The sequence below is a fragment of the Arvicanthis niloticus genome, chromosome 27 (genome assembly GCF_011762505.2).
Source record: "Arvicanthis niloticus isolate mArvNil1 chromosome 27, mArvNil1.pat.X, whole genome shotgun sequence".
Lineage (NCBI taxonomy): Eukaryota > Metazoa > Chordata > Mammalia > Rodentia > Muridae > Arvicanthis > Arvicanthis niloticus.
The window spans coordinates 183,719-206,188 of NC_133435.1; the positions used below are offsets into that span (position 1 = coordinate 183,719).

Consider the following 22,470-nt stretch of genomic DNA (forward strand, 5'->3'; position numbering starts at 1 on the left):
AGAGTACTAGAACATAAGAAGGGAATCTCCATGCCTGAACCAGCTTGAACTCTAACATTTAATAAGCTGTGTACATGTTGTCCTCAGCATACGGCCCCACCATCAGTTTTTATATAGTGACCTTCTATGAGATATCACCATAGGAACCTCTTGGCCAACAACTCAAATGAATGTAACCAAGCCCACCACTGGAATCCTTTGCTGGCTATAAACAATGGTAGTTCAGACTCAATATCCTTCATTACCAGGAGTCCTCACTAGTGTTACCCTCATAATTCTAGGAGCTTTTTTCTGCACTAAGTTTTCACAGCTCTCCAGTGTTACCAATGCCAACCATATTTCCCTACATTCATCATTCATTCATCCTTTAAAGTCTTTCATACCATACAGTTACATCAATCCCCACTGTTCAGAATGTTTTAATTTAAAGATAATGATTTAGAAATCATTTTCTGTTTTATAATTTACCATTAACTATTTCTTCCAAAAGAATAAATATTATTTATTATGCATTGGTGAAGATGAAAGGCAGGAAATTTTGAGCTACATAGGTATATAAATTCATATGTAGAGATTTTGTATTACATAATTTGGTTATTAATGTAAAGAAACTAAACATTGAAATGGAATCTCATGTAACACCATTTTATTAGGGAATATTAAATCTGTAGTTAATGTGATATACTAATGCTAATTTCACCATATCGTGATTGTTGTTTGTAAATATAGACTAATATCTATCACATGGTTCCTGAGAAAAAATGTAGAGTAGAATATTGGCACTAGAAGCAAAGGCCAGAAGAAACAAAAGGCGACAAAATCACAGTTTCATTTAAAATGTAAAAATAAAATCAGGCATGTCCAATATGCAGTCATAAGATGCATAAGGCCCAAGACATTTATGAATTGCTCAAGACAAAAAAAATTGAAAACTTACTCAAAATTTTGCCTGTATTTTACAAGATTTTAAAAACCTTTGTTGGTTTTTTTTAGAGTATAAACTTTGGATGTCATAATGTCAAAATTTGCATAATCTTTTGAAAGAGTAATTTTTGCCATCAGCAGCACATAGAAATAGTCACAACATATTCATCATTAAGAATAGTGAATCAAAAAAGAATAGTGAATCAATGTGATGATGTATACTCATTTGTTTTCTTGCATTTAACTTTATGCAGTGATCAAAGAAACTATATTAGTCTTCAATACTAAATATAATAAAGTAAGATTCAGTCAATGTCATCAACGCAAAGAATCTTAAACATATATTTTATAATTACTTTTAAATATTATTAATATGAAATAATCTTATACTCATGTACATATATAGAATATATTTTACAAGTAAAACAGGATCCAGACTAAGTATATCCTAAAGTAGGTTTTAAAATCTATAGTGTGTAATTACGAAAATTTTGGAATTTGGAATGTGAATGACATTATATATACAATTCTGTAAAACATATGTGAGTACACACAAGAAATGGAACTCAATGATCTACATCTTCTCTCTGGTGTCAAAAAGTCAGCAATTTTAAATCACTAGCCACCATAGTCTTGGTCATTAATCATATGAACTCCTAGGTCTAGAATAATAAAAATAGAATTGAATAATAAGGAGTCCTGAAATTTGAGCTCATAAGAATATAGAGACACAAGATTTGGATTGTGACATATTTAACAGTCCTTCACAAATAGAAAGAAATATATTGGATTCAGCCTTTAGATGACATCTCAGAGAAAAGGACTCATTCTTTTCTATAATTTGTTTGCACATCTACAGTATAGCTCATTCATCTCCAGTATTCAGGTGAGAAGATTTTATTATTTCTCTTAAAGTCATAGAGGTAATACAAAGCTAAATTTCTAATTCATGAAAGGGGTGGTTGTGGAGAATATTGTCCTCTGAAAAAAGTAAGGAGAGGGGCATAAGTAAAAAAGCTCTAGGACCTCCCTGTCAGGAGCTATCTTACTGAGACATTAGCATATATCTTCACACTGATTATCACTCACCTCTCAATTTTTCCATTCACACTATCTCAGTAGCAGGTGAAATTTTACTCAGAATAGAAAAAAACCCATTCACAACTCTAATGACTATCACTGGGTATGCTGAGATGGAAATGTATTCTTCTGTTGGTTTTGGAATGCATTTGCTGCTAGTCTTCAATAATCAAGTATCACAACAAATATTTTACTTACAATTCTGAAGGGTAAATTAGAATTACCAAGGCAATTACTTGAAAGTTTTCTGAAATATCACACATTATAATGCTGCTATAAATTCATGTGCTTCAATAATTTTCTACCAAGTCGTTTCCTTCAGAATCATCCATAACTTGGGAGCTAGGAACAAAATGCTTGTTTCTGTATTTTCCTACTGGTAATGACAGATTACTAAAACTGTAACCTGACATCTTCATCCATTTCTTGAGAATATACATGGTAACCATTTGGGGAAGTGTTCTGATAATTTTGGTCATTAGGTATTACTTTCTATCCTCATTCTCATTCACTTCTTTTTTTGTAATCTGTCTTTTAATGACATGTTGTATAAACACCACAAATCTCAGAGCTACTGCTAAACATACACATAGGATAAGATCATCACTTATAGAGGTTGCCTCAGACAAGTATTCTCTGATGTACTATGCACTATATTGGGCTTATTTTCCTTTGAAGTCACCGCTTATGGCCACTACGTGGCCTTTATTTACCCTTCAAGATACACAGTAATTATGAGCCCTGCTTAAAGAGAATCCTGATTTTTGCAACTCCTTTGATATGTAGCAGAGTACCTCTCTGTACTACAGACATTAACACATAGGTATGAAGGTTCTATGTAGGTACCAGTTTCAATGAGTAGAGTAGGTGTTGTCTTCAGCAATAAAGCTGCTGGTCTTGGCAACAGCCTGGGTTGTTTGGGGGTTACAATAGGATCCCTTTGGCCAACACCTCAATTACATATAAGCCAATTTTGGTACTGGATGATTTGTGGCAAGAGATGGCCAGTGGGGGGAGGGTACCTCTGTCCTCTCCATTACTTGGTAATTTCATTTAGATGGCCTTCATATATTTATAAATTTTAAGAACATCTGGCCCTTGGAGATTCAGTCCTGTTCATCCCACCCAATACCTGATCATAGTCCCCTTCCTGTCCCATTTCCGACCCCAGTCCCTCTCTCACTTTCCCTTCCTGTGATTGCTTTCTTCTCCCTCACACGTGAGATTGAGGCATCCTTACTTGGGCCCTTTGGCTTGTTAACCTTGAGTTCTGTGGAATATATCCTAGGTATTCTGTACTTTTTTCTTTTTCTTTTTTCTAATATCTACTTGTTAGTGAGTACATTCATACCATGCATGTTCTTTTGAATCTGAGTTGCCTCATTCAGGATGATATTTTCTAGTTCCATTCATTCCCCTGCAAAACTCATGATATCTTCTTTCTTAATACCTGAATAGTACTACACTATGTAAATAAACTACATTTTCTGCATCCATTCTTCTGTTATGGGACCTCTGGGTTATTTCCAGCTTCTGGCTACCACAAACAAGGCCACTATGAACATAGTGGAATACATGCCCCTGTGGCATGATGGTGCATCTTTTGGGTATATGCCCAGGAGTGGTATATCTGGGTCTTCAGTTACAACTATTTCTAATTTTTTGAGGAACCTCCAGGTTGGTTTCCAGAGTCATTGTATCAGTTTGCAATCCCACCAGCAATGGAGGACTGTTCCTCTTTCTTCACAATCATGCTAACATGTGCTGTCACCTGAGATTTTCATCTTTACCATTCTAACTGGTGTAAGGTAGAATCTCAGGGTCGTTTTGACTTGCATTTCCCTGATCACTAAGGACTTTGAACATTTACTAAGTGCTTCTAAGTCATTCCAGATTCTTTTGTTGTGAAATCTTTTTGGTTCTATACCCCGTTTTTTGATTGGGTTGTTTGGTTTCTTGGTGGTTAGCTTCTTGAGTTCTTTATGTATTTTGAATATTATCCCTCGATTGGATGCAGGGTTAGTGAAGATTTTTTCCCCAATCTGTAGGTTGCTGATTTGTCCTATTGGTTATGTCCTTTGCCTTATAGAAGCTTTCTAGTTTCATGATGTCCCATTTATCAATTCTTGATCTAAGTCTAAGCCATCAGAGTTCTTTTTAGGTAATTTCCCCCTGTGCCAATGAGCTCAAGTCTCTTTCCCACATTCTTTTCTGCTAGGTTCAATGTATCTACTTTTATGTTGCGGTTCTTTATACACTTGGGCTTGAGCTTGGTATAAGGAGATAAAAATGAGTCAATTTGCATTTTTCTACAGGCTGACTGCCAGTTGAGACAGCACTATTTGTTAAAAATGCTCTCTTTTTTTCACTGGATGGTTTTGGCTTCTTTGTCACAGATCAAGTGACCATAAGTGTGTGAGTTTATCTCTAGGTCTTTAATTCTATTCCATTGATCTCCTTGCCTATCTCTGTACCAATACAGTACAGTTTTATCATTCTTCCTCTGTAATACATCTTGATGTCAGGGATGGTCATTCTCTCAGAAGTTCTTTTATTGTTTGTCAGGGGCAACTTTGTTTATATACTGAAGGCCTAAAATCAGCCATAGGCCTAAGTTAGACTGCTAACACAAAGTCTTAGTTCTCCGTGGAAAAACACTGAAACGGATAGCTATAAGATATTGTAAACAAGCAGCTTTGGTGGATAGTCGCCAGGCTTTAGTCATAGACCTTGTAGATAGGTGACCTTGGTGAATAGTACCAACTTAGATTAGGACAAGTGAATCATAGGCAGAGTCATAGTGAACTGTCCCCTGAACCTTCACCCAGCTGACACTCTGTTCTGGAAGATATCTGTACTCCCCCTGAACACCTATGCTCCTGTGTCATCCCCTTCCCAACATCCTGCCTTTTTGTATATATATCCTCTGTGTGAAAAAGTAAAAAATGCAATTTCATCAGCCTATAGACAAATCGCCATTCTTTGCGTCTTTTCCTGTTTTCCCTGCTCTCTTTCAGGTGACCTCCCTGGACCCCTGTTTAATGTCCTGCAGGACAGGATAATTGTTGAGAATCATTTTTTGCTATTCTGTTTTTTTTTTTTATTATTCCAGATAAATTTGAGAATTGGTCTTTCTGTCTCTGTGAATTGTGTTAGGATTTTGATGGGGATTTCATTGAATCTGTAGATTGCTTTTGGTAGGATGAACATTTTTACTATGTTAATTCTGCCAATTCATGAGCATGGGAGATCTCTCTATTTTCTGAGATCTTCTATTTCTTTCTTGAGAGGCTTGAGTTTCTTATCATACAGATCTTTCACTTGTTTGGTTAGAGTCACATCAAGATATTTTATATTATTTGTGGCTATTGTGAAGGGTGTTGTTTCCCTAATTTCTTTCTCAAACTGTTTATCAGTTGTATAAAGGAAGGCTACTGATTTATTTGAGTTAATTATATATCCAGCCACTTTTCTTCAGTTGTTTATCAGCTATAGAAGTTCTCTAGTAGAATTTTTTTGGTTTCTTATGTAACTGGTAAGGGACTCTCTTGAAGACCCACAATTGCATCTGGGAGCCCAGTGGACTCAGGTCCCATCATTCCCCAAAACCCCTGCTCCCCGAATCTTATCTCCTTCTGGCTGGTGCCTTCTGCCAGGGCAGATTGCCAACTAGTTTGCTCCCCTGAAGACACCACAGCCTGAAGCCATCCTACAAGTTCAGCTGCACACAGAGCAACTAACACCACAGTCTGAAGGTTTACCAGAGTCCTCTCAGAAATTCCACTGCAGCCAGGGCAACAAGTCACCAGCATACATGACCCTCTGAAGACCCCACAGTTTAAAGGCCTTAGCAGGTCTGCTTCATCCAGAGCCAGAGGCCTACGAGGGTACCTGAAGCAACACCAGGACAAAAGAGGCAGGCTCCAGAGAGAGATACCTAGACCAGCAAACACAAGGGATAACCAGATGGTGAGAGGCAAGTGCAAGACCATAAACAACAGAAGCCAATATACTTTGACATAATCAGAACCCAGTTCTCCAACCACAGCAAGCCCTTAATATACCAACACACCAGAAAATCAGGAAGCTGACCTAAAATCCTATCTCATGAAAATAATAGAATCCTTTAATGAGAATATAAATAACTTACTGAAAAAAAAAACACTTTTTCAAGTATGAATTTGATATTCTAAGGAGTAGTTATTACAGGAAGCATACAGAAAAAGTCAATAATTCTGTACAGGTGTATTATATTTTCTTTATCCATTCTTCATTTAAGGGACACTTAAATTGTTTGTACTTTCTGGTTATTTTAAGTAAAGTTGCTTTGAATGTAGTTGAGCAAGTGTCTCTGTGGTATAATGGGGCCAGAATTTGGGTATATGCCCAGGAGTGGTATGGCTGGGTCTTGAGGGAGAACTAATCCCAGTTTTCTGAGAAACTGCCAAATCTATTTCCAAAGTAGTTGTATAATATTGCATCCCCACCAGCAGTGAAGTAGTGTTCCCCTTGATCCAAATCTGGCAGCCATGTATGTCACTTGAGTTTTTGAAATTAGCTATTCTGATGGTTGTAAAATTGAATCTCAGGGTTATATTGATTTGCATTTCTTTGATGACTAAGGACATGGGGCATTTTTAAGTGCTTCTCAGCCATTTAAAATTTCTCTTTTGAAAATTCTCTGTTTAGCTCTGTACCCCATTTTTAAATTGGGTTATTTTGGTTTGCTGTTGTTTAATTTTTTGAGTTCTTTATATATTTTGGGTACTAGTCCTCTGTCCTATCTAGGATTAGAGAAAATAATTTCCTAAACTGTAGACTGACATTTTGTCCTATTGATGGGATCCTTTGCCTTACGGAAGCTTTTCAGTTTAATGAGGTCCCATTTATAAATTGTTGATCTTAGAGACATGGGTGTTCTGTTTTGGAATTTGTCTCTTATACCAATGTATTCATGGATATTCCTCAGTTTCTTTTCTATCAGATTTAGTATATCTGGTTTCATGTTCAGGTCTTTGATCCACATCACCTTGAATTTTGTGCAGTGTGATTAAATATGGATTTATTTGTATTCCCTTACATGCGGACATTCAGTTAGATCAACACCATTTGTTGAAGATGCTGTCTTTTGGCCTTTGTAAAAAAAAGTATCAAATGTCCATTAATGTGTGGGTACATTTCAGCATCTTTGATCGGATTCCATTGATCAACCTCTCTTCTCCTGTCAAGAGCTATCTAATCTATCTGTGATAGGCTGAAGCTAGCAGGTGGCCTTTCTGGAAGTTGTTCACTGCTTTTTTGTTATTGTTGTTGTTTGTTTGTTTGTTTTGCATCATCTGGAATGAATGACCCTGATTCCAAGGCCCAAAGAGACTCATCTCAGGATTGAATCTTGCAATCTTGCAGCTGACATATGCTTCTTGTCATTATTAAATTAATATAGTAGCCTCTGTGCTGTGACCCACCCTATTGATCAGATTTCCTGCAGATCAACATAAAAATGACGTTTCATGAATTAATGGTGTTTAGATAAATTAATGATTCTATAGAATTTCTAATTTTCTTCAAATAATTTTAGAAAAGTTTTAAGATGATCTTAGTTCCTTTGCTAGAAAGATGTAATTAAATAAGAATAAAGAATAGAATGTGCCCACACCTCATGATAGTAAGTAAAGGCTGCATAATAAGAAATAAAATGAGCTTTCATAATCCATTAAAAATATAAATAGCTGGGAAGTGGTGGCACACGCCTTTAATCCCAGCACTTAGGAGGCAGAGGCAGGTGGATTTTTGAGTTCGAGGCCAGCCTGGTCTACAGAGTGAGTTCCAGGACAGCAAGGGCTACACAGAGAAACCCTGTCTCAAAAAAACCAATATATGTGTGTGTGTGTGTGTGTGTGTATGTGTGTGTGTTTGAGAAAAAGTTTTGTTCAAAGAAAAATATTTAGGCTCAAGGATAAAGTCACAGTTGTGCAATATGATAAGGTAAGGCCATGTAAAAACTGTTACTTTGATTATAATGCGCATATTAGAAATAAACACTGCTTTGAATTTAATACCAACATCCTTCATAACTCCCATTTATGTAACATTTTATCTCTGAGATAATTTTCTAAATAACTTTTTGTCTGTGAAGCTACAGAAAGGCCAGAGAAAAAGAAATAATGTTGTGGGTTAATTGTTTTGGCTTAGTGGGCTCTACTCCACCTCATCCATCCATCCATCCATCCATCCATCTGTATATGTCTGTTTTTCTATATGTCATGTGTAGCTGTATGTGTGTATGTAATCATGTATGAATATTTGTGGAGTGTATGAGACAAGTGGTTGGACCCAACAAAAGTGTAGATGTGTTAATGTGTAGATGAAAAAATAAATGAAAATGTATATGTGTGTATGACTGTGCATGTTTCTGTGTATATTTGCCTGTATAAAACATTTTAATTCTCTTACTTTCCTTCCTCTCTGGTTCACAAAGAGTTGACTAGCCAGACCAGTGAAGGGCTTCTGGCTGCCTGGACAGAGTAGGGAGAGATGGCAATAAAATTTTTACTTAATTCCCCACTGCTAGGCAACAGGTATTAAGTTGTACCATGGGTATTCTGAACTTTTTGGCTGATATCTACTTACCAGTGAGTAGATACCAAGTAATTTTAGGTCTGGGCTACCCAACTCAGAGTGATATTTTCTAGTTCCATCCATTTACCTGCAAAATTCATGATGTCTTTCTTTTAATCGTAAAGAAGTATTTGCATTTTCTGAATCTACTCTTCAGTTGAGGGACATCTGGGTTGTTTCAAGCTTCTGGCTATTACAAATAAGGCTGCTATGAACATAATGGAGCATATGTCCTTGTTATATTGTGGAGCTTCTTTTGGGTATATGTCCAGGAGTGGTATAGCTGGGTCTTCAGGTAGAACTATTTTCAATTTTCTGAGGAACCACCAGATTTATTTCCAGAGTGCTTGTATGAGTTTGCAATTCCACCTTCAGTGGAGAAGTGTTCCTCTTTCTCCACATCTTTGACAGCGCCTGCTATCACCTGAGTGACATTTCAGAGTGGATATTTCAATCCTACTTAGAAGAGAAAACAAAATAATCACAGGAACCACAGGGAAGGAGGGACCTGGGTGGCAGACAGACAATGGAAAAGGGAGGGGACAGGAAAACAGGTTTGGGCGGGAGACAGGAGAGAAGGCCAGAGGTCCAGGAGAATGAATAGAAATATGCAGGAGTGTGGGGTGCTGGACCTAGGGAACCTAGGTCCTAGACACCGGGGACACTGATAACAATTAAATCATCCTAGAAACTTGCTTAGTCATAATGAAACTTAAAAACCTCTCTGGCTTGGGCCACCTGCAGTCTACCATCAGAGAGTTAAGTAAAGGATTAATTGGTATTGCTATTCCTTGTTGCCCAGAAGCTTTGTCTTTCTTGTCAGGATGGAGGGAGGTTTGGAGCAATAAACTTTTATTGGACCAGAAGAGAGTCACACTTGCAGAAGAAAAAACTTTTACACAAGCAAATATGGATATACTCACATATATTCATATAAAATTCATATACCTCCATGCAAACCAGCTGGGTCCAGCTACATACTTTTCTCATAATTACATTCTTACACACTTACTCACATCCATACTTGCATATGGACCAAAAGACCAAATGCTATTGAAGAAAGAACCTATTCTATATGAAAACTGAGCGGCAGTCTTTATTGAAATGAGAAAAGAAAATCTTCTTCCCCTTTATTGTTAAAAAATTAATCCTAATTCTGTAAAAAGAAGTTTTGACTTCTTTAGTAGAAGTAAATCTGCCTCACTGTTAAGAAAAGACCTGTTCAGTTCCATGGTAAAGAGAAACCTGCTTGATTTTTCTCCTCTCTTTTTAGCTTCTTCACTGTCTCTCTTTCTCTCTGCACCCTGCATGTTGCTCTCTTAATTTCTATGTTCTCTTGTCAAAAATAATCTACTGTGTATCTTTTCTCTTTCTAATCTTATTCTCTCTCCTCCTGCTTTGATGTAATAATGCCCTTGCAATGGAATTGTTTCTAGTGTTTTGTACCTTTTCTAGGACAATAAATAACATTTTTTCCAAGTGTCTTTTTTTTCATTTTAAGCAAAGTTCACTAAAAGTTCAAACATGAATTCAAATCATAAACTGAATAAAATGTTTACAAATGTATCCATCAATACGAGACATTCAGTATTTGTCACTAGCTCTACAGATTCATGGAGGGTTAAAGGCCGTAACTAAGTTGTTTTGTATTGATAAACCCAGTCAGTAATTTATCTTTTGTTCTTGCACTTATAACAAATCATTACTTCCCTTTTAACAGCCTTTGGTTGTTTTACAGCCTTTTCGAATGTGCCCTAAGTTGTAAAGGCTTGCTTTCTATTATAGAATTACATCCTGAGACTTGAACACTGGCAGTATTCTCATTGCAGTTTTGATATCAGAGAGGGCTCAATAGAGGTCCTTATCATAAAGGGGCTTAATAATTATTAGTATAATTTTTAGTAATTTTTTTCTTTTATAGGATATTTTCTTTATATTTCAAATGTTATGGCCTTTCCCAGTTTCCTTTAGAAAAACTGCTTATCCCCTTTCAACCCCTGCTTTTATGAAAGTGTTCCTCCCACACCCACTCCCTCCCCACCCACTACTGTCTCCCTGCATTGGCATTTCCCTACACTGGGGCATCAAGCCTTTACAGGACCAAGAGCCTCTCCTTCCATTGATGAGTGACAGGGCCATCTTCTGCTACATGTCCGGCTGAGGCCATGGATCATTCCATGTATACACTTTGGTTGGTGGTTTCATCCCTGGGAGCTATGGGAGGTCATTGTTGTTCTCCTTATGGGGTTTCAAACCCCTTCAGCTCCTTCAGTCCTTTCTCTAACTCCTCCATTGGGGAACCCATGCTCAGTCCAATGGTTGGCTGCAAGCATCCTTCTCTGTATTTGTCAGGCTCATTGAAGCCTTATCTGTGATAGCCAGAAGCTAAAAATAACCCAGATGTCCCATAATGGAATAATGGTACACAAAATGTGATTCAGTTACACAATGGAATACTATTCAGCTAATATAAACAAAGGCATCATGAGTTTTGCAGGAAATGGATGGAACTAGAAAATACCATCCTAAGTGTGGTAACTCAGACACAAAAGGACTTACATGGTTTGTACTTATGAATAAGTGCATATTAGACAAAAAAGTACTGAAGACCCAGGATAAAATACACAGAACTTAAAAAAGTTAATAATCTTAAGGGCTCAGGGAATGATGTTTCAGTCCCACTTTGGTGAAAGAAGAAAGCTATCACTGGAGACAGAGGGAGGGAGGGATTTTTATGGGAGCAGGGAGAAGAAGGGGAAAAGGAAAACATGATCAGGTATTAGGGGAGCCAGAATCAGGAGCAAATCCCTGATGGCCAGCACAATGAATGGAAATATGTAACTTCAGAAGAAGGTGGGATGTGGGAGGGGAGCCTCAACAATGTACCAGAGACATGAGCGGTGAGATACTCCTAGGACTCAAAGGGAGCAACCTTAAATAAAATGTACCACAGTGGGGAGAGAGAACTTCTAGAATCCACCTCCAGTAGAAAGACAGAGGATGGAGTGGAAAAATAGGGCTGCCATCCCACAGTCAAAAACTCTGACCCACAGTTGTCCTTGTCTAAAAGATCTGCAGGGAAAAAATGGAGAAGAGACTAAGGAAAGGAGATCCAATAATGGACCCAACTTGGGATACAGCTCAAGAGAGGCTCGAAATACTGACACTAATACTTATGCTGTGGTGTTCTTACAGAAAGGAGTCTAGTATGGCTGTCGTCTTAGAGGCTCAGCAAGCAGCTGACAGAGACAGATTCAGTTATTTACACCCAACGAATGGACTGAAGTCGGGGACCCGCATGTGGGTGAATTAGGGAAAGGCTGGGAGAAGCTTAGGAGGAAGACAGCCCCATAGGAAGATCAGCAATCTCAACTAACATAGACCCCTGAGATCTCTCAGACACTGAGCCACCAACCAGGTAGCATTCACCAGCTTGTCAGAGGACCCTGAAGCATATATAGAAGAGTACTACCTGGTTCGGCCTCAGTGAAAGAAAATAAACAGAACTCTCCAGATTCTTGAGGCCACATGGAGAGGGGAGGAATGGTAGAGGGTGTGGTGTGGGCATCCTGTTTGAGACAAGGTGGGAGAAATGTGATAAGAAACTGGAAGAGGGCAGATTGGGATGGGGTAATGACTGAACTGTAAAAAATAAAAGTAATTAAAAAATGGAATGCTGAGCATTCTCAAAAGATTAAACATAATTGGCTGAGAAATAGAAAAAAATGTTATACATTCTTACTCTTCAGAAAAAGGAAAATCAAAATGAGCATGATTTCATTTTATATGAGCCAGAATGGTCAAGATCAGTAACTATTTTTAATGACTTTATTACATATTTTTATTTATTTTTCTATAGATATATGAATACATACATATATGGATTGGTACATAAACAGTCATAATGTGCATAGAGATCATGAGGTGCATCTTGAATAAGTCAGTCCTTTCCTTCCACCATGTTGGTTACAGAGATCAAAATGATTTCCTTGGGCTTAGAGTTAAGGGTCTTTGCATGTGGAAGAATCTCCTAGTTCGGATAATCTTTTACACTTTAGTAAACTGTTTGGAAAATAATTTCTACATTAATATCTCTAAATATTTACATTTCCTGAGAATAGATAAGAATAACACATGCTAGTTTTGGAGTTTTGGTGTTTGTTCTTTTCATTATCCTCCACAAATTCTGAAGAATGAAAATGAAGAAGTTAAGTCTTGTGTGGTTTCAAAGATGTTGTCACATGGAGAGTACAAGATTCAGTACAAATTAAAACACATATTCAATTTATTGAAGCATAAATTTAGAATTTTACAGCAACAGAAGTTTTAGATATTGAACTTTACCAGAAATCTAATCATTTTGACTAATTCTAGGATTGCAAACACTAAGCAAAGTACACATTATTCAAGTAAAATGGTCTTGCTTAAAAGACTTCTTATGGCAACTTTCATGTCCTTGTTCCTTAAACTGTAGATAAAAGGGTTCATCATTTGAGGAAGCACCGAGTACATCACTGAAGCCACTGCAGATTTTCTTGGTGAGGCACTTATTGCAGAGCTGATATATACCATAGAACCTGCCCCATAAAATAAGGAAACCACTGACAAGTGAGTCCCACAAGTAGAGAAGGCTTTATACTTTCCCTTCAATGATGCTATCTTCAAGACTGCAGACACAATATGATAATAAGAATAAATGATTCCACAAAGTGGAATACCACCAAATACACAAGTTGTAACAAAGATCACAATGTTATCAAGGAGGATGTCAGAACAGGAAAGCTTGATGACCTGATCAAGTTCACAGAAGAAGTGAGGGATTTCCAGATCTCTGCAAAAGGATAGCCGCTGTACCATAAGAGTGTGCATCAGGGAATCCATAATACTAATGAACAGAGAAATTAGAGAGAGTATAACACATAAGTGAGGACTCATAATGATATTATACTTTAATGGGTGACAAATAGCTGCATAACGATCATAAGCCATCACTGTAAGGAGAAAAGTTTCAAAGTATGCAAAAGCAAGTACAAAGAAGAGCTGTGTGAGGCAGCCACTGTAAGTGATGCTCTGATCATTTGCTTGGATGTTAGTCAGCATTTTGATGACTGTGGCTGAACTTAATCCAATGTCATTAAAGGACAAGTTGGAGAGAAAGAAGTACATGGGGGTATGGAGTTGGGACTCAAAGCTTATCCCTAGAATTATGAGCAGATTTCCAATGATGGTGATTAAGTATATGAACAGGAAGAGAACAAAGATGAGAGACTGAAGTTCTGCATCATCTGTAAATCCAAGAAGAAGGAACTTTAACACAAATGTTTGGTTTTGTGGCTCCATACTTCTTGTCAGTCTTTAGGAGAAAGTGTAACAAAATAAAAATATAAGTAATCAATTCTAAATAAGAAAAACTAGTATCACAATTGTACTAGTGTCAAAATAAAAATATCAGTCATTATTTTCTTACTGAATGTCATTTGATGAGAATTAATAGCCAAAATTTTACCAGATGCCTTAATATTTTTATTTTTTTTGTTAGTTTAATTTGCACATTGACAATTTTATACACCTGTACAATGTATTTTTATTACTCCAACTCCATCATATCTTCCTGGTACCCTGCTACTCATCCTCTTTTCTCCTGACAACTATTCCATGCTCAACTTTTTATCCTTGTTTTTATGACCTACTGTGTTTTACCATGTCCACCTATGTGATCATGGTTTGTACCTCTCCATAAAAGTCACCACTAGTTGGAATACAACACCCCCTTTATTACTGAAAGTTTTTACAATTTCTCTAAACACTGCCACTAGCTGTAAAGGAAGTTTTCATATTCCTGAACTCTTTGGAGGTGGGGCATTTCATGTGCATTGTATGTCACATTTGTTAAGAGTGGAAGAAAGCCTTAGCTGTCAGTTTTTACTTCTATATTTTGGATCAAGTGTCTTTGGTGTTTTTATGATGGAATATGATAGGATATCTCTACCAAGACTTTATGGGTAACATTTTGTTATTTAACTTCTATCTCCTAAGAGCTGTAATAGAATTATACATGCCTGCACTCAATTATTTAGCCTTTATGCAATTTGTTTTATTATTGTACCTACATGTCAGGTGTTTTCCAAACTAATTCAATTAATAACATATTTGCTTACTGCGATTCTTGTTTAATGTATTTTCCAAGCTAAAATCAAAGCTGAAAGTTTGAAAATGACATTTTAATCATTCTACCTTTTCATCATTCTGCTCAGATTCCTCACAAGTCCTCACAAAGATAAATTTAAGGCATTACAGAGAAGCAGAAAGCTGTGATTGTTTGAGTCAAAGTCATGTTTCATGTGTTCTTGCTTCATATTTCATTCATTACATAAATAATCTTCAGTGCTTTAGAATATTATCACACAAGGGTAAATGTAATTGTAAAGAGAGCTGGTTTAGGATCTGGCAAAAATTCAAGTTCTTATCTAATATACATTATGGCCATAAAATATGTAAAATTATATCAGGTACATAAAAAATAAGGGCACATAGATATATACAAAGGACATACCTAACTATACAAAATTACAAAGTATTCAGAAAAGAGTCTTGGTTGATCTCATTTTTAAACATAGTCAGTAATCCCAGACTATTAGAAAATGATTGTGACTAATCTACCCAATATATGGTATTTTGCTATAAAAGTCCCAGAAAGCTAATCTACCCAATATATGGTATTTTGCTATAAAAAGTCCCATACTAACTAACCCAAACATTTTCCTTCATTACCAAAGGTACTAAAATTAATAAAAATATTTAAGGTAGTCATAATACACAAGGATCATATTTCCTTTTTGGAAGAAAATATCTCTGGATGCTCCAAAGACAGGTAATAGATATGTAGCAGAATAAACAAAAACCGAATACTTGTCAGAGTGACAATGACAATATATTAATAAAATGACAGACTGCTCACCTGAGACCTACCTCTCAATGGCTTTCACATATAATGTCCTCACTGGTTTCCTGCAATATATCTGTGGTAAAAGACGTGCCCCATGTCAAATCATTAAATACAGCAGAGAATATTACTTGGAAATTTTCAAGGAATTTCATCTTCAGCATGCCACCCAGTATGAAAGTACTAAGTCCTTGTATGCACTGGATAGAATCAGGGTCTCACTGAAGAAAGAACCATATCTAGCTGAAGATGAAGCTATTGTTTATTGACCTTGCAGTGCTTTTAAGGGAATATTTAACTGGCTGGTAGCTATAGTCTCCAGGTCCCTGACTGTTTAATATTCAGAGCTTTTTATTAGATGATAAGTATTAAATTCAGTAGCATCCCAGGAGTGTAAGTCCTTAAAGACCAACTATGTAGATGGGAGAAATTTAGAATGTCTGCTGTCTTGACTCATGAAGACATACTTGCCTTTAATTATATTTTCTGATACCTTCATTTTATAGACCTGGCAAATATAACACACTGAAATTTTAGTAAATTCATACATCTCATTATACCTTCATGAGTATATTTACTTTAGTCATCTATTTGAATTTCATATTTGAATATATATTCCATATTCATTGGTATCAACAATGTAAGCATAAATATGTTCAAGATAATATAACATTAACAATTCATAGAAACATTTAGTAAATATATGTTTAACATTCCCATATTTAAACTTTTAAAAGTAGTTGTATACATACATAAATGTGTATGTGTATGTTTATTTAACTTTTTACAAATATATATTAATTACATCAATTAATGAGATTAATTGTGAAATTTGCATAGATACATACATTAATTTACAACATGATCCAGTTTTTTTCTATATTTTTAACCTTCTTTGCTTGAGCCTCTTATCTTCTTAATAGTTTATTTTAATTTTATATTACCTAGTTTTTAGTGTCTGGATAAAAGAGAAAACATTAAATTTTATATTCTGTTTGTGACTTATTCCTTCAATATTGTTTTAATTCTTTCTTTTGATAAAATATTCCCTTCTATATCTCTCAGACATTTCTGGGATTGCAAACTATAGAAATTTCAGAAAAATTAATGAGTCCCTTTTACACCATGCAATTCCATGATTGGTGGTATGTTGTGGATAGAATCTGAAATGTCTCCCATATGTTGATTTGTATTGGAATTAGTTTTCCAGCTATTAGAAATGTTTAGAGAGATTGTCAAACCATTATGTGGTGATAGAAGTGGGTCAATTGGGTTGATACTGAAATTTTGTAGACATGATCCACTTCTTAACCACTTTCTCTTACCTGTATGAAGATTTGATATGACTTGCAACTTGTTGCTTCCTAAGTCAACATTTTTCACTGTGATGGACTGTGAACTTGAACCATAAATCAAATCTAAAATATTTCTACATTAAATTTCATTTTGTCAGATACTTTTTTACTATAGTAACTGCAAAATAAATAATATAATCTCCTTATGATACAAGACAAAGTTTTGTAACTCCCTAGCACAAAGGAGCTCTTAGAAAAATAATGTATAAAAACTATTAAGACAAGAAACATGAACACAAAAAATAGTATCATTTAGAAAGTTTCAAAATAAGAGTGGACCAAACATAAGTGCCAATACGTCCTTACCAGATCTAAGTCACTTGATAAATCCTGAAGGAATAAAAGCAGGCTGGTTGGAGTATGCATAGAAAAACTTAAACTATGACAAGTTTATTGAGGGAATCAATCTTTTTATACCCTTCTCAGAAATAGAATAGAGTGGCAATTGCCAGGATTAATACATTTTTAGTTGCCAGGATACTATGATATTTTGAACTATTCTGAGTACTCAAGATAAATGTCTAATATCTATTGTCCTTTCAAACTTCCGTGCTTCCTTGACTTCCAAGTGAACATATAGGGAAATACAAAATAGCCTGAATGCTTCCTTGCTGGAGTTGTGCATCAGGCCATCAAGAACTGGAAAAGTTCCATGGGACAGGCCTCTCAAAGTAGGTAGGCCAGGCCAACTTCATGGTTTCATGCATATAAGTACAATAAATCAATTGGCAGTATGCAACAGAGTGTACTAGAAAATAATAATGGTTTAATTTCTATTTTATAAAGACAATAATATTAAATTTTAGTACATTTCATTCTCAACTGCAAATTAATTAAAAAAAATAAATTTTTACTTAGGCAAGTAGTACCTCAAGTATTATGACATATCAAAAAACATAAAATATTGATAAATTATACTATTATAAAATTAATCATGTTATGGAAATGCTAAATTCTCTAATATATGTGCCAAGTTATGTATAAATAAAAATATCAATTTTAATACATATAAACAAAGAAGTTTTTTCAATTTTTGTAAATATAATGATTTTTTGTAAAAATATAATGAAATTAATTAATATAAAATTATAATATATATCAAATTATAATTTAACATAAATTTATTACAATATAATTTATATATCAAATTATGTTTTTATAATATAATTTAGTATATAATATAAATATAAATTTTATAAAATGTACAGTGTTCGTAATAATTTTCTTTTGCGAGTTTCAAGAGCAGGAACAACCCACAAGAATATTTAAGAGCATAAGCTTTTGTTGTAGGATCTAATGATTGTTTAAATTTCTTCAGTTTCTATTGTTATGTCTCCATTTTTTTCTGATTTTATTAATATCAATGCTGTTTCTGTGCCCTCTGGTTAGTCTGGATAATGGTTTGTCTATCTTGTTAATTTTCTCAAAGTACCAGCTTCTGGTTTTCTTGATTCTTTGTGTAATTCTTATTGATTCTACATTGTTAATTTCAGTCCTGAGTTTGACTATTTCCTGCCATCTACTCCTCTTGAGTGTATTTGCTTCTTTTTGTTCTTGAGGTTTCAAGTGCGCTGCCATTCTGCTAGTGTATACTCTCTCCAGTTTCTTTTTGGAGGGACTTAGAGCTACGAGTTTTCCTTTTAGCACTGAATCCATTGTGTGCATAAGTTTTGGTATGATGTGCCTTCATTTTCATTACATTCTAAAAAGGCTTTAATTTATTTCTTTGTTTTTTTTCCTTGACTAAGTTATCACTGAGCAGAGCATTGTTCAGCTTCCATGTGTATATGGGCTTTCTCTTGTTTTTGTTGTTATTGAAGACCAGCCTTAGTCCATGATGATCTAATAGGATGCAAGGGATTATTTAAATCTTCTTGTATCTATTGGAGCCTGTTTTGTGATCAATTATATGGTCATTTTTGGAGAGGTACCATGAGGTGCTGAAAAGAAGGTATGTTCTTTTGTTTAAGACAGAATGATCTATAGATATCTGTTAAATCCATTTGGATCATAACTTCTCTTAGTTTCACTGTATTTCTGCTTAGCTTCGGTTTCCATGCTCTGTACATTGCTGAGAGTGGGGTGTTGAAGTATACCATTGCTATTGTGTGAGGTACAATGTGTGCTTTGAGCTTTTGTAAAGTTTCTTTTATGAATGTGGGTGTTCGTGCATTTGGAGCATAGATGTTCAGAATTGAGAGTTTGTCTTTGTAGAATTTTTTCTTTGACAAATACTCAACCAAATTGGAAAATCTTGGTGGAATGGACAATTTTCTCAACAGATACAAGGTACATAATTTAAATCACGATCAGATAAACAATCTAAACAGTTCCATAACCTCTAAAGAAATAGAAGCAGTCATTAAAAGTCTCCCAACCAGAAAATAAAAAATGTCCAGGACCACATGGGTTTATTGCAGAATTCTACCAGATCTTCAAAGAAGACCTAATACTAATACTCTTCAAATTATTCCACAAAATAGAAACAGAAGGAACACTACCCAATTTGTTCTATAAAGCCACAATTATGCTCATACCTAAAGCACACAAAGACCCAACAAAGAAAGATAACTTCAGACCAATTTCCCTTATGATCATTGATGAAAATATACTCAATAAAATTCTTGCAAATGGAACCCAAGAACACACCAAATGGTCATTCACCATGATAAAGTAGGCTTCATCTCAGGAATGCAGGGATGGTTTACTATACAGAAATCTATAAACATAATAGACTATATAAACAAACTCAAAAAAACCCCACATGATCATTTCATTAGATGATGAAAAAGAATTTGACAAAATTTAACACTCCTTCATTTTAAAAGACTTGAATGATCAGTAATTCAAGGTCCATACCTAAACATAGTAAAAGCAATATACAGCAAACCAGTGGCCAACATCAAACTAAATGTTGAGAAACTTGAAGCAATCCCACTAAAATCAGGGACTAGACAAAGCTGCTCTCTCTCTCTCTCTCTCTCTCTCTCTCTCTCTCTCTCTCTCTCTTTCTCTCTCTCTATCTCTCTCTCTCTCTCTCTTCAATATAGTACTCGAAGACTTAGCCAGAGCAATTAGACAACAAAAGGAGATAAAAGAGATATAAATTAAAAAGGACGAAGTCAAAATATCACTCTTTGCAGATGATATGATAGTATGCTTCAGTGACCCCAAAACTACCACCAGAGAACTCCTAACCCTAATAAACAACTTCAGCAAAGTAGTTGGATATAAAATTAACTAAAACAAATCAGTAGTCTTCCTCTACTCAAAGGATAAACAGGCTGCAAAAAATTGAGGAAAATGACACCCTTTACAATAGTTACAAATAATATAAAATCCCCTGGTGTGACTCTAACCAAGCAAGTGAAAGATCTGTATGCAAAGAACCATAACAGACAACATGAAGACAGTAATGGCCCTCAGAGCATTAATTCTTAAATGGGATATCTCAATCAAATCTCTCACTTTGGGGTTCAGGGATGCCTCCAGAAGAGAAGGCCAAGAGAGTTTATAAGCCAGAAATTATGGAGTCCACAAAAGAAAAAATTTGTTCTAAACACAGCACAACTATGGTATATATGAACTCAGAGATCCTGAGACACTGTGAACAGGGCCAGCAGAGTTTTATAGCATATGGAGTTATCTCCAATTGACAACTACTTGCAAAACAAACTTTCATTTTCCAAGGAGTCTCACTGAATAAACAAACCAACTGATAAGGGTACACCTCATTCTAGTAGTAGATTACTAACCTGAAATGAACACAATACTTTTGGAACTTCTTGTGTTATGATGTTAAATTATGGCATTTTTTTTTAACCTCTTAAGTCTTTGCTTAAGTTTAATGGTTCAGCCCCCCCCCCCGCCCCATCCTCCTCCCCACCACGAGAACTAGGTCCGTTGTTGCCTACCGCCTGAGATCTTCAAGCTACGTGCCCGCGAGTTCCCATTTGGACTTTTGCAATCAGAGATTACAGCAATGGCCTCAAAATGGAGGGCTACTTCATCTTGGTATTGTCACCCAGTATATGCAAGATACTGGCAGCATTATCATCATGCAATGCTTTGGATGCAAAGCCACCAGAATGTCTACAGAAAGTTGAGGGATTCCTATTTCACTTCTCCATGGTTCTTCCCTCATGAAGTTCTTCCCTGGAACTCTCTTGCTTATGAGGCTTGGCACATGGCACGGCAGGAGTCTCCCTACACTGTTTCCCATCTCAAAAGCCCTGGGCAGCCTCTGCATAACAGCAATAGAACCCAGACATCCACAAGAGAAAATGAAGCACTGTATGAAGAGGAAGAGCTGGAGTCAGATTCAGATGATGAAGTGGAGTGCGACCTGAGCAATATGGAAATCACTGAGGAGCTCCGCCAGTACTTTGCACAGACTGAGAAGCACAGAGAAGAGAGACGGCGACAGCAGCAGCTGGATGCGGAGCGCCTGAATGACTATGTGAACGCGGACCATGGCCTGTACTTCAGCCACCACAGGTCAGTGGAGCCCCCATCTGAGAAGCCCTGGGAGCGGCGCCAAGCAGAGATGAAGCGCTTGTATGGGAACAGTGCTCCCAAGATCCTGGGCATGGAGGCTGCTATGCAGCTGAGCTTTGATAAGCACTGTGACAGAAAGCAGCCAAAGTACTGGCCTGTCATTCCCCTAAAGTTCTGAGTCCTGGGCACCGGGACCCTCACGGTTCCTAACCTTTCCCTCATCATCTCTCCTGGACATTTTTCAGAGAAAAAGGCCCGTATACTGATATGGTGGATACAGTCTGTCAGCCACTTATAATTCTGTCAACAATACTGTTGCCACCACAAAGAATGTTTACTTGACATAAAGTGATAATTGTATGTATTGGACTGGCTCTCAGTTTTCTCTGTAACAGTCCAGTTCACTGAAATTATTGCCTAGAGATACTGCCTATTGCTTTACATTTTTAATTTCCTTCTTTACACTGTCCTGAATGTCATAAAAGTCTTAAGCCGCATGTCATTTGTTGCTACATTTTTAGACCAGTTTTCATACAGCACATGCTAGCTACAAACTCTTAAATCGTCCTACTTCCACCTCCCTAATGCTAGCTTATAGGTTTGCACCGCCCACACTGGGCTTCAGTCCACGTATTTTCTCAGACTGTAGATCTTCGGATCCCTCTGAAAACAATGTAAGTGAACCGTAAGAGAAGTGACACTTGCTACTCAGCTAGGTGTCAACCCACATGCTCTATAAAAGACCTGAGAGTAAATACTCTGGGCTTGGCAGGCCATGTTGCCTGTGTCATAACTGCCTGACCCTGTCTTCATAGTATAAAAACAGCCATTGTTACTGAATAAAGAAATGAATGTGCCTGTGTTTCAATAAAACTTTATTTGATTAAAAAAAAAAAAGTTTAATGGTTCAAGTTTTTTCTTTTTATGGGATTCCTGATTTGCTTTCTTTTCTCACTTTGGCTGTTTCTTATTTGGTCTTTTAAATTTTCCAATATATCTGTGCTTGATTTATATTACTTTATTGTATTATTATTTCTTAGATGCCTGTTTTTT

General features: G+C 36.1%; 1 protein-coding gene and 1 pseudogene across 2 annotated transcripts; one reads left to right on the forward strand and one right to left on the reverse strand.

The window, feature by feature from the left end:
* Window positions 1–12,419: 12,419 nt before the first annotated feature.
* Window positions 12,420–15,879, reverse strand: LOC143439624 (olfactory receptor 7G2-like). Of its 2 annotated transcripts, none has more exons than XM_076925954.1 (2): window positions 15,592–15,879; window positions 12,420–13,975 (listed from the first exon to the last, which is right to left on the reverse strand). In XM_076925954.1, exon 2 carries the CDS (start codon window positions 13,960–13,962, stop codon window positions 13,024–13,026), a length of 939 nt encoding a protein of 312 aa, XP_076782069.1. In that variant the 5' UTR covers window positions 13,963–13,975; window positions 15,592–15,879; the 3' UTR covers window positions 12,420–13,023. The 2 variants fall into 2 exon arrangements, with proteins under 2 accessions (XP_076782069.1, XP_076782070.1); XM_076925955.1 differs by having other exon boundaries at window positions 15,581–15,879.
* A 4,912-nt stretch (window positions 15,880–20,791) lies between these two features.
* Window positions 20,792–21,689, forward strand: LOC143439549 (gem-associated protein 8 pseudogene; annotated as a pseudogene).
* Window positions 21,690–22,470: the final 781 nt, after the last annotated feature.

What these genes read in the sequence shown, in the direction of transcription:
- LOC143439624 (XM_076925954.1), bottom strand. Translation starts at nt 13,962, where the DNA reads ATGGAGCCACAAAACCAAACATTTGTGTTAAAGTTCCTTCTTCTTGGA.